We start from the raw sequence: 13,464 nt of genomic DNA on the forward strand, positions 1-13,464 counted from the left end.
CTTAATGAGGGATTATTCAAGACAGGAACAAACAAAATGCATTCATAACTAAGAACAAAGATTGTATTATGAAACGAAAGCAGGCAACTGCCGAGAAGTAACTGGATGATTGGTTTATGCATTATGAATAAAAAGGTAGAAAAATATTTATATTAGTATTCACTAATGACTATATATACAAGATTGTTGTAATTAAAATTATAAATTAACATATTAAGAGTGCTTGTTTTATCACTCTGGGTCCTATTCACAATGAAAAGACTTATGTACATGCATGCAAAACAATGTGTGTTTTCAACCCAGCAGCAAACAGCCTCTGCATTTTACTTTGGCTTCAGAAAGAAAACTTAATGCATCACTAATTACCTGGTTAATGGGATATGGGTAGTTTTAAGCCTGTGGCCCATATTTCTCAGAAAGACCGATTTATGACAAGCAAAGGAAATGACACATTGTAACTATATGAATGGAACTCAAAAAGGACCCTCTCTCAAAAAGGGTTTATTCTGGACCTCATTCACAAAGGATGAAAATGCACAAATTACCTAGATTAAAAGGGTAATCAAAGAGAAAATGACATCAAGGAGCCTACGACAGCCCATCAGCATCATTACTCCAGCAAACCCAGAGGCAACTCTAAAGCTTCCAATACCACTGCTTAAGGAGTCTGCCAAGAGGCCAGATGCAGCTGCCCCTGGAAGACTATCTTCCACAAATTAGCTTTTGAACCCTGTAATTGCCATCAGAAGAAAAGGAGTGTCAATACAATGCATAGTAAAAGTGCCATCAATGCCAATCACAGTTTTAATTCCTTTTTGAAGTAGAAAAGGACAAATAGGAGACAATTATAACCATATTACATTTAATCAGTTGTTAAAAAACTTATCTAGATGGAGCTTTACAAGCCTTTCTTCTCCTATTTCCTACTGAGATATGAGAAGGAACTATATGCTCTCTTACTATGACATTTTTTAAAGGATCAATGATACTTCTAATATTTGAAGCTATTGCCAAATTGCATTCTTATGGTGACTATGTCCTTCAAGTTAATTCTACCTTCCCTGCTTCAGTGACAGGCTAGAAGCAAATGCTGGAAGAATGATGATGATACAAATCCCTCTATGTGGCTTCTCCATACTATGGCTTTTAGTCATACAGAATGGTAATCATTTTCATTGGCTAGATCTGAAATATCAATATAATCCCATTTTTTATCCAGTCATTGAAAGAAAATCATGGAAGATATTTTGTCCAAAGAGAAAGAAAGCAAACAAGAGAGAAACTAAATGTAGGTAAGATAAATGACTGAGAGATATAAGCTCTTGGGATTTTTTGTTTTGGGATTTTTTTTCTTCATTTGACTCAGAGATTTTGAAAATTTCACATATGGTATGATAAACCAAATCACAACCACCAACTTACCAATGTTTCCATGAGTTGATAAATAAATTCATTTATTTTTTGGCTAGCAAATCTTCTCAGGTCTGAAAGAATTATAAAAGTTTAAAAATGAGGTTGTAAACTGGTTTTCAAAATCCCATTTTAAATAGTAATTATAAGTAAATCATTTCATTTGAGCATCAGAAGACAAAATTCTAAGCAAACTTTCATGTTCTTTCAATGAGTACAGCAACACACACACACACATACACACACACACACACACACACACACACACACACAGAGTTTAGACCAGGACAATGGGTGTAATAGGAAGAAGTATGATATTGTGTTTGTGTGGTATCACTGAAGCATCCAGCTAAAGGTAATGCAAATATTAATACAATGCAGGTGAGAAACACTTGCTTTTAGACATAGAGATGCCCCTATTCTGCTCTAAACTTATCTAAACTAAGAAAGAAAATAATTTCCATGAAAAAAGTTAAAGATATTACCAAAGTAGATGAGATATTGGTGATCAGGGAGTTTAAAATGTAAGAAAAAGACTACTTGAATCTGAATTTTGAAAGGATTTTTGAGAATGGTGAGTGATAAGCAATGAAGTTAATGGAACCAAGTTCTTTCTATTTCCTGCAAAGTTTATTCAGCAACTTTGTGCTCTTAGAAGATTTTTCCTGCATATTTTAGATCAATTCTGACTAAAAAAAAAGTTGCTATATATGCTTATGTACTTTGAGGAAATCTAAAATTCAATGTCATCTACTCTGGTACCCTCTTCAATATTGCAGATCAAAGAACATAAAGTGCTTCTCTTTTCTACCTCCTGGGATGCTCTCCCTTCTCACCTCTGGCTCTTGGAATCTCTACATTTCTTTAAGGTTCAATTCAAGTGTCACTTTCTTCAATAAGATTTTTTTTAATTCCTTCAGCTGTATAAGCCTTACCTTATTTAAAAAACCCATTTTATATTTATTTTAAATGTATCCTACATTTACTTATCTATGGATGTATTTTATTGCATCAACAGACTGTTTCCCAAGAGCAGGTACAATGACTACACACACACACACACACACACACACACACACACACACACTAGTACCTAACGGGGCTATTTCCAATTGCTCTAATTATATCTTGCTATTGGACCTAGACGGCTTTGGAGAAGACTTTGCACAGCCCTACTTCACTTAAATCTAACTCACTGCAAATCATTCTGATAGTATTGGTCCTCTTCAAGAATTAAGAAAAAAATCTTTGAGAATTAGTAGTTTTATCACTGAGGACCCAACAGGCCAGTTCCAGTTAGTCAGGCTTCCCTCCTTTTTTCTTTCCTCCTTCCTTCCCTTTCTCTTTCCTTCCCTCTCTCCCTCTTTCCTCTCTCTTCTTTTCTTCTCCCTTCTCTCCCTCTCCCTCTGTCAACATAGGATATCATACCCTTACTTCTGGAAGCTCTGCCCAAAAGAATATAAATTGTGATTATTGAAACCTCTCAAGATATCTTAGGGTTCAAGAGATAGATTTTTTCTCAAAGACCATACCTTAAACCCAAATTACTCTGGCTGTTGATTAGCCAAGAATAGGGCCCAACTCATTCGATCTTTGTTCAAAATCTGTTGGTTCAAAGTAGGTGTAAATAATTGTTTGTTTGGGCCAGAAACTCTTCCCTTCTCAGATCCATTTTTAATAGGTAAAAAAGGCCATTCTCTACCTCATTTCTTACCTAGCCTTGGTCATTGAATGGACAAATTAAGACTTATGAAAGACCTTAAGTTAAAAGGCAATGTCTCTCACTGCATCACAACCATCTTCAATTATCCTAGTCACTGCACCCAGATGGCTGTAGAGGAGAGAGCGAAGCTAGTGACTCTGTAAAGCCCTGCTTCACTTAAATCTAATTCACTTGCAAGTCATGACTTCACCTTGCTGATGTTATTGGTCCTATTCAAGAGAGAAGGACAAATCACCACCACCACAACAACATTAACCAATCTACCTAACTGGGCAGCTAGGTGGCATAGTGGATAGAAAGCTGGGTGTAGAGCCAGGAGGAATTGTTTTCCACAATTCAAATTGGGCCTCAGGCACTTATTAGCTGTGTGCCAGGGCAGGTTCCTCAATTCTGTTTGCCTCAGTTTCTTCATCTATAAAATGAGCTGGAGAAGGAAATGGCTAACCACTCCAGTGTCTTTGCCAGGAAAACCCCAAACGGGGTCACAAAGAGTAAGGCAGGACTGAAACGACTAAACAATGGCACCTAGCATGATACTTGGCACAAAATAAGGACATAATAAGAGCTTGGTAATGATATGCTACCATTAAATTGTCCACAGAGAGGGCCTATCTTAAGATGTCTTGACTTCATGTGGAAACCAACTAAGCATCCAAGCCATCCATTAGGTATTTCTCATCCTTTGTATATGACCAACTTACTTTCTTTTTCAGTTATATATATTTCTAATGACATCCTCTGTAACTTCTCCAATAAAATTCTTCCTTGATAATATGTTCCAAGCTAGTCACATACATCATATACTTCTCCACTATACTTTGGATGACCAATAACTTTAACTTCATAAATGAATAATGAAATAAAAACATTTATTAAGCATTTGCTATATAACAAATATGATGTATGCCTGCAATCAAAGAACTTATGTTTTAATAGATAAAACAACATGTAAAGAGGAGTGATAGCTTAGAAGAGAAACTTTGGTCCAGAAAGATATGGGGATGGTAAGTTAAGGTATATGGGAGTCAATGCACACACCCCATACAGGAAGAGTAGTAGTAGTGATTTGATGCTGGTTTATGATTATAGAATTTAGGGAAAGAGAGAAGTGGGAAGGGAAAGGGAAAAGAACCCAAGAAGATTTTGAAATAGATGGCCAGGGGTGAGGGAGGAAGATGATATGTAGATAGGGTTTTTCTGAGAGATAGTCACATGTCACAAGATACATGGTGTCTAGTGGAGTAGCAAGGAAATTCTGAAGTAGATGGCCAGAGCAAAAGAGTGAAGTACTCTTTAGCTGGACTTCTTATGTTCCATGAAAGAACATGGCCTCTGATGTGGGGAAGAAAGTGGTTGTCAAGGTGGTTGCAGAACATGTAACCAGAGAGGATAGGGCTATCTTACTCTTAACCACACAGCATCAACAAGGGAATACTACTACTGAAAGGTGAAGCCTGGTTTCAAGGAGAAGCCTGGTATTATTATAAGCACCAAACAATTTTTCAAAGACAATAGCAGTCCATTCTCCAATTCCTGTTTAATTCTGGGTTCAGCTCAGTATCCAGGAACACTATCTCTCCAGGATATGTAAACACTGGCCAGGATATATGGAAAGAAGGAAGCAAAGCAGAGGAGGGAGGAAGAGAGGGAGGCAGGGAAGGAGGGAAGGAGGAAGACAGGGAAGGAGAAAAGGAAGGAGAGAGGGAAGGAGGGAGGGAAGAAAGAAAAAAGAAAGGAAGGAAGGAAGGAAGGAAGGCAGGCAGAAAAGATTCGTTTTTTTCTTGTATGAAAAGGTAGGCCAAAATCTTTAATGTAATTTCAATTCTTGTTTAGGAGGCTTTACAGTGTTCTGGTTATTGATGCCACAAGTACAATGTGATCCATTGATGAAATATCTAAAGGACATCATTGTCTATAGAGAATTGTTCTTCCTTTTGGACTCTATGTTTCACATCCTATTCAATTGTGCCAATCATTTTTGGAGAATATATGTCACTCTTTTTTATATCTTGTTTGATGTTACTAATGAGAAGATCACCAAATCAATCAAGCAACTAAAGCTAAAAATAAATGTAAAGTGAAGCTGCATGGTAAAAGACTTTAAATGCCAAACCAAGGAGTTTATACAGCATGTCTCAAATAGTTCGAGTAAAAAAAGGGAAGGACCTAAACTAAAGTGGACACTGTCTGAGTGGAAAGGAATGGATATGAGATACCATGGGAGTAAAACTTATGCACTTTAGCTACTGATTGGATATGTAGCGTAAATTAGAAGAAAGTATCTAAGATAATGTTCAAGGGGAGGTAATGCAGTTCTCAGTAGAAATGGGAAGTTTAGAAGAAGAGTGACTTTGAGATGTAAAGATTATGAATTCTGTTTTAGACAGAATATTTGTTTATATTTGTGATTACATCTTTTAAGGAACTTTCTTTGATTTTTACAAATGCCTGGGTGATATTTACTTATATGGCACAGTAGATAGAATACAGGATTTGGTGTCAGGAAAAATAAATTCAAAACTAATCTCAGACACTAGCTCTGACTCTGGGAAAATTGTAATTTCTGTCTTCCCCAGTTTTCTTAACCATAAAGGAGAGATAATAATAGTACCTATAATACTGGATAAGTTGCCAGTAGAATTGTTAAATGATCAAACCATTCTGGAGAGCAATTCTGGGAAGCCCAAAGGGCTATAAAATTCGACATAACCTTTTGATCCAACAGTGTAACTACTGGTTCTCTATCCCAAAGAAATAATAAAAGAGGTAAGAAAGACTTACATATACAAATATGTTTGTATCAGCTCTTTCTATGGTGGCAAGGAATTGGACATTGAGTAGATGCCCATCAGCTGGGGAATGGTTGAATAAGTTATGGTATATGAATGTAATGGAACATTATTGTTCTATAAAAAAAAATGATGAGCAAGTTGATTTCAGAAAAGCCTGGAAAGACTTTACAAGAACTGATGCTGAGCAAAGTAAACAAAACCAGGAGACTACTGTACACAGTTACAGCAAGATTATGTAATGATCAACTATAATAAATTTAACCCTTTTCAGCAATCCAGTGATCCAAGACAATTCCAAAAGACTTGGGTTGGAAAATGCCAATCATATCCAGAGAGACAACTATGGAGGCTGAATGCAGATTGAAGCATAGTATTTTCACCTTTTTGTTTGTTTCTTTTTTTCCTTCTCTTGGTTTTTCCATTTTGGTTTGATTTTTCTTATACAACATGATAAATATAGAAATATGTTTAAATTGTATATGTATCAGATTGCTTGTTATCTTGGGGAGGGGATATAAGGGAAAGAAGGGAAACAATTCAAATTACAAAGTCTTACAAAAATGAATATCAAAAACTATCTCTTACATTTACTTAGGAAAACAAAATACTATTGAGAAAATATAATAATAGTACCTATCTTCTAAAGGTCAACTGGGATATTATACTTTGCAAACCCTAAAGAAATACATGTACTAGTTATAATTGTAATTGAATGAGACCTTTTAAGTGGCATTTTGTTCTAACAAAACAAATTCTATCTTTCATAGTCAATCAACAAGAATTACAGCAATATTTTATATTTTCTTCCACTTTCACTTTCTTTTACTTTCTTATACTTTTTCAAGTATGCTCTGGATAGATAAGCAGATTGTTCCCATATTAATTTTGTAGAGATATATCCCCAGTGCCCAGCACAGTGTCTGACATATAGTAAGTGCTTCTTGATTTACTGAAAATGTAGAAAGATCAATGAGTAAAAATTCCATTTTCTGGAAATGAGACTGGTAGTAAGTAGCATAGTGGATAATGTGCTAGATCTGGAGTCAAGAAGATCCTGGTTTCAATCCTGCTTCAGACATTTACTAGCTATGAAACCCTGGATACTTATTTTACCATTTATTCTCAGTTGCATCATCTGTGATAGATAAGTATAGATGATAGATAGATAGATAAAATTACTTTTCAGGACATTTGTGAATAGCAAATAAATGATAAGTAAAGTACTTTACAAACCTTAAAATGCTAGCTATAATTATCATCATCATTTTAATAATAGTATTTTTATTCAGATCTCTTTCAAAAAGCTTGAAATCTTTTCCTTCAGAGCCTCATCATTGTGTTTACTCCAGTTTATCTTTGTTCTATTTCCTTAGACTAAAAAAAAATGCTATTCCAACCTTTATATTACTTGGTGGCTTTTCTACTTCCTTCCATAGGACATGGAGAACTCTATACAAAGAGGCAACTGCACTGTCACTGATGGAATCATTTCTAAACTTTTGTTCAGTATTTTGTAAATAATATTTCATTTTATTCTCAAAAAAGTCCTAGGAAGCAAGAATCATTATTATCTCCATTTTTACAAGTGTAAACTAGAGGTTAAATGACTTGCTCAGGATCATATAGCCAGTAAGTAACTGAGACCAAGTTTTAAGGGGGGCCATTCTGAACCTACATTCACTACATTATTCCCTCTGATCAAATATTTGCTGGTAAAAGGTAGTTGCACTACCAAAGAGCACACTCTTTGGGGCTCCTCATTGCAGTGACTGATTTAAATTGGTTAAACTTCCTTTGTTTCATGAATGAGTCCCATGACCGCATATAATTTTTATAGGCATAGCAAATGGATAATAAGCTGGACCCAGAATTGAACAGGAGGAAGAAAGGGGGATAGATTGCCTTTAAGAAAGTTCATGATTCCTCTAATGATTCCAATCTTCTCTTTGAAACAAAGACCCATCTTTTGTGTGGCAAATATACTTTCAGTTTGTTGCATGGTTGCAAGCCTTGCAGTACCACCATTTCTCAAAAGTCGAAGCTGAAGATCACACACTCAGTAGAGCAGTACATGATAGGCATGAGCAGGCTGTACCATAATTATAGATGAGAAATTATGCACGTAAAGCAGTGTGAAGTATAGCAGCAGAAAAAAAGCACAATCTGAAAAAAAGATGGACATCAAGGGATGACTTTTCCCAGCCCCCTGAATTTGCCTGCTGACCCATCTCATAAACCATGGAAGTCCAACCCTGGCATGTAAATCTCTTTGGCAAGTATTTACAAATTTGAATTTCATGCATTGAAATTTCAGGGATTTTGTTCCTAAGATAATCATTGCAGGGAGTCCTTTCAATTATCTTTCTTCTTACTAAGAGGAAAGGGCTTTCAATTACCTTATTCCTCTCTCAAAAGAATTGTGTGATAGAAAAGTTGCTAAAGTCCTAGATGAGGAATTCCTTCATTATTTGGAAGCACAGGCATTGTTTCTTCTCAGTGAGAATCAAGAAAATATACTCTTTAGTAAGTAACAATAATCTATTTCATGATCCCAACTTCTATACGTCAATTAAGGCACTGCCTTCTCTAGCAGCCATTCTCAGATAAAAATATACATATATAGATATGGTTCCCATGTTGGAATGGTTACTTTTGAATTGTTCGATAATGATAAGGGGAGGGAAAAAAAGAATCTAAAATATACATATACATGTCTATGAGTCTAAGTGAACAAACATACGTATAAATGCATATAGTTTGTTGTTGTTCAGTGATTTTATGTCCAATTTTTCATGACCACATTTAGGGTTCCTTGGCAAAGATATAGGAGTATTTTGCCATATCCTTGTCCAGTTTATTTGACAGTTAAGGAAACAGAGGCAAATCTGATTCTAACTTTAGTGCTCTATCTATTGTACCATCTAGCTACACATAAGGTATTTAACTAAACATCAACACGTGTATATATGCTAATATACATATTTATGAATATACATTACACACCCATATATCCCCTATGTTTTCATTAGTGTAGAAAGCTTTTTGGTGATGGAACTCCTGTCAATGGAAGTAGAGTTGCCTGAAATACAGTTTAAGTGATTTACCAAAAATCACAGAGCCAATATGGAGCATAGGTAAGATTTAAACAAGATTCCCTGATTCTGTAACCATATTTCTATGTTACTACATGCTTCTTCTCCCCTTGAATATACTTAAAATTTAATATATCTAAGTACATACATTACTTAGGAAATACCTGTTTATTTATCAAAAACTACTGGGAAAATGAGAGTACAGATGAGCAGAAGTGAGTTAAGCAACCATTTTATAATTATAATGTGTAACCCAATAAGCTTAAAATGGATATGTGATCTAAAAATTAAATGTTGACCATTTAATAATTGTTTACTATGTACTGTCATTGTGCTATGTAATAAAAAAATAGAAGAAAACTAGATAAGATATATAGCTATCATAAGGGATTTAATTCTGAACCAAACAAAAAAATAAAACTGATCATTTCAATTTGTAAAACTGGAAACCTTTTATACAAATTTAACAAAACTAAGGGAAAAACCTTTCAATTTGCATTGGTCAATTTTGACTAACTCTGAGCTGTTTTTTTTTTCATTTTAAAATTCATTATTTTAATGAATTTTATTACTTTTTATAAGAGAATATATATAGAGAATGCATACCTTTTGTATGTATATCATGAGTATATATATATATATATATATATATATATATATAATATAGATAGATAGATAGATAATGTATGTATATGTATATATGAGGAGAAAGTGAGATTGGGAAATGCTGGTGAAAAAATAAATTGATATCTATTATTTTTATAACTGCAGGACTCTTTCCACATTCTGTCCTGCTCCTTTCTCCACTGAAACTATCACTGCAAAAGCAAGAACAGACCTTCTAGGATTGAAGGCCATTTTGTATTTTCCTTTTTTCCACTGGTTGCCCGAACCTAAATTGTTCATGACCAAATGATCATTTTACTGATAATGAACTCTGTGATGAGATGGGTTAGTCTTCCAAAAATGACATATTCAGAAATGTGTTTGTTTTAACATGGTAGAATCTGCCAGAGTTTGTACTCTTCAGACCTGACCTTCAAAAACTCAGGGTCAATACCATCATAACGAGGTATATTGAAGTAAGATGAAGATATATTCAAATTATTAAGATTTCAATAATAGGGAAGAATCTCTCTCTTAGAAAGGATCTAGAGATATATAAAAGATTACCTATTTGAGGAAAATAAAATTAGCTAAATTTTTAAAATTTCCTAAACTAAATAAACCCTTAATTTTTCAGAGTTAACAGATTTTGCTCTATTTTCCTCATTGTAGCACTGGGCCCATTAGTAATAGGACCCAACTTATAAAGGAGAACCAAGGAATATTTTTGTAGTTACATAAAGTTTTTTGCACAGTATACAATTCTTCTAAGCAATTCTTACCCTTTCCACAGCTGGGCATTTTCTCAAATAGCACCAGGAGACTAAGCCTCACTAGACTGCCAACTAAAAAATTTTGTGACTTGGAAATTTACTGAACTTCAATTAGCTAAAGTTACTAAGGCACCTAATCAGAAGTAAAGCCTTATTACTGGCCTATGCAAATTAAGTTAGTTTTTAATCCATCTTGAATAAATGAATAAAACCTTTTCATGTGAACAGTATAAGCCTATGGTGAATTGTACAGGATTTTTAGAAATTTTACAATTTTGGTATTATTTCATAAGATTAACTGAAGAAATTAGAAGTTACTCAATTATGAAAATGTAATAGCAATACAATAAATTTTACTGTTCTTAATTGCCAAATTTGATGGCTTTTTCTCAATTATCACCCTTCTTGATCTCTTACAGGATCTGACATTATTGACACTCTGTACACTAGGGTATATGATCTTCTCTACATCTTTAGGACACTGTTACCAATTCTTTTCCCCTTTGCCTGAGCTCCTTAATAGTATCTATTTCTGAATCATTATGGATATCCCATTCTTTGTCCTCCAAGGTTTTTTCCTGAGACTTCTTATCTTTACTATCTAACACTCTCTTTGGGTAATCTTATTAGTTCCATGGTTTTAATTATCATTTATACCCAGTTCACTCATAGATCTATATATCCAGTCTTAGAATTTCTCCTGAGCTTTGATCTTACATCAACAGGTCACTAAATATTTGAAGCTGAATATCCCTTCAAAATGTCCAAAACAAAACTCTTTATAGCTATCCCTTGCACACTATAGAAATAATTAAGGGTGCTGTGCTGTACCCCTGGGACCTGGAAAATGCATATAAATTTTTGGTCCTCCCATCATACCAGAGAAGTCATCTGAATTATTATAATATTAAAAGATAAAATATATTGGCATTATGTAATACCATACATTATATTGTATGAGTTTCTATATTTCTAACATTTTTGTGTAGAATAGTGATCTTTGTGGCATCTGTGGCTTCCATAGTTCCTACTTAATTTATTATACCAATCTACAATATATCAAACATCATGATGGAGAAAATAATTATGTAAAAGGAATAATTATATTTTCCTCCAAAATTCATCCCTATAATAAACTTCACTTTTTCTGTCAACGGCACCATCATAATTCTAGTTTTCTAGGTTCTGACATTATTTTGTACTGACCCAGCCTCATAACCAGGAAGACCTGAGTTAAAATCATGCCTCAAACAAACACTAGATATGCAATCCTTGGCAAATTATCTCGCAGTACTCTAAGGCAATCCTCTAAGAACATAAAGTTTCAGATAAAGTGCTTATCTCATTATTAGAAAGTTTTATCATCCAGGAGAGTTGCCTGTTCTAATGAAATTGTAGTACCCTTATGCTCTATCCCAAATAGAAAGAGAGATAACATGTGTATAAATATGTATATACATATATAATATATATATTCATATATATATATATACACACGCATAAATAAATATGCACAGATATGAGGGTATATGTTCATATGTATGTGTCCATGTGTTTATGCACATACAAGTGGTTCCCTTCTATCCCCTAAGATCTTTGAAGACAGGGATTGGTTCATTTTTTATCTTTTTATGCAGAATGCAGTGCCTGGAATATGGCAGGTGATTAATAAATGTTTATCAATTGCCTTTGAAATCAACAGACTATTTACTATGTAAACTCTTGGGTCAAAGATAGGCAAATTTAAACCCTAGTTGCTATTTTGAAAGTCATATTTCCTTGACTTCCAACATACTTCAAGTTTCAATCATCTATATTTTTAACTGCAGGATAAAGAAGTAGTATGGGTTAAAAAAAAATAGAGCTGAAAAATGTGAGAGAAAAAAAATAAAAATCAAAGAGCAAGTCAAAGTAGAACATGATACATGAGAGGCATTTTTAAAAGTCTATTATAATTTGCTTACCTGTTGCTAAAGTCTGACCCATTCCTGGCTCACTGGTAACACACCCTATCAGATTGCAGAGAGAAATGGTGAAATTGTATATCCTATAAGGTTTTAGTCCCTTTACAACATAGAAATGTTCTTGTGCTTCAGCAGAGTATAAAACCTGTGAAGAAAACAATCAATGACAATATGGCATTTCTAGGTTTCCTGTTTGTTAATACATAATAATATTATAGATTTTAGCTCCTATATTCAAAATTCCATGAATTTAGAATGGGAAAATGATTGCCAAGATCTATTAGGAAAAGGGATTTGGGAAGGGGCATTTTGGGGGGAGAATCTCAACAAGCTAGAATTTAATTGATAATTATACCATCACACTGTTTTATGAGGTAATAATCCAGTTCCTGAGTGGATAAATGAGGAAACCAAGTTATTGCCTCATAAAGCAGCGTGGTGGGATGGTTATAGCCACCAACAGTAGAGATAAAGGATGATGACAGTGTCACTATTATGTGATGAAATCCAAGCTAAACTATGGAGCAGTTTAGACATAAAGAAATTAGGATAGCATGGCCAATATGCTGAGTGGTAGGGATGGATAGATAGGTGTCATTGTGTTAAATAAACACTATCATTTCTCCTAAAACTGAACTAAAAAGAAAATTAACTAGATTACTTCAACATTAAAACAAAGCCAACCCTCAGTTGTCCAATGTCCAAGGCAATGTCCAAATCAAATCCTCATTCTACATTTCCTTCTAACTTATTGGTCTAAATGGATACAAAAGAGAGTTAAAGAATAAGGAAGACTGAACAAATCACAAACTAGTTCACCAACTTTTGATAAACTGAGTTTCAATTCAATAGAAGAAACACTAATTACACGGCTACTGTGTACTCAGAACTGTGTTTTGCTGTTTGATTTGCGGAGGGAGAGACAAAGTTTAGATAATTTTGTCCTTAGACTCATAAAGCTTGTAGTCTAGTTTAAGAAGGACATATTTTCTATAAAGGTAACTATAATGAAAAATAATACTGTAATGGAATTTGAAAGGTATTAAGCAAAGTTTAATATGAAGTCTGTGGAGAAGGAAAAGGTTATTATTAACAGGGGAGACC

General features: G+C 34.1%; 1 protein-coding gene across 1 annotated transcript in view; it reads right to left on the reverse strand.

Moving 5' to 3' along the window:
- Positions 1 to 13,464, reverse strand: part of LOC100915424 (usherin-like) — a 254,245-nt gene that overhangs the window by 7,518 nt on the left and 233,263 nt on the right. Inside the window, exon 19 of the mRNA XM_031968582.1 lies at positions 12,361 to 12,505. Coding sequence (XP_031824442.1) covers positions 12,361 to 12,505 — 145 coding nt within the window. The remainder of the gene's footprint in view (positions 1 to 12,360; positions 12,506 to 13,464) is intronic.

Source organism: Sarcophilus harrisii, chromosome 4 (assembly GCF_902635505.1).
Source record: "Sarcophilus harrisii chromosome 4, mSarHar1.11, whole genome shotgun sequence".
In the NCBI taxonomy this organism is placed as follows: domain Eukaryota; kingdom Metazoa; phylum Chordata; class Mammalia; order Dasyuromorphia; family Dasyuridae; genus Sarcophilus; species Sarcophilus harrisii.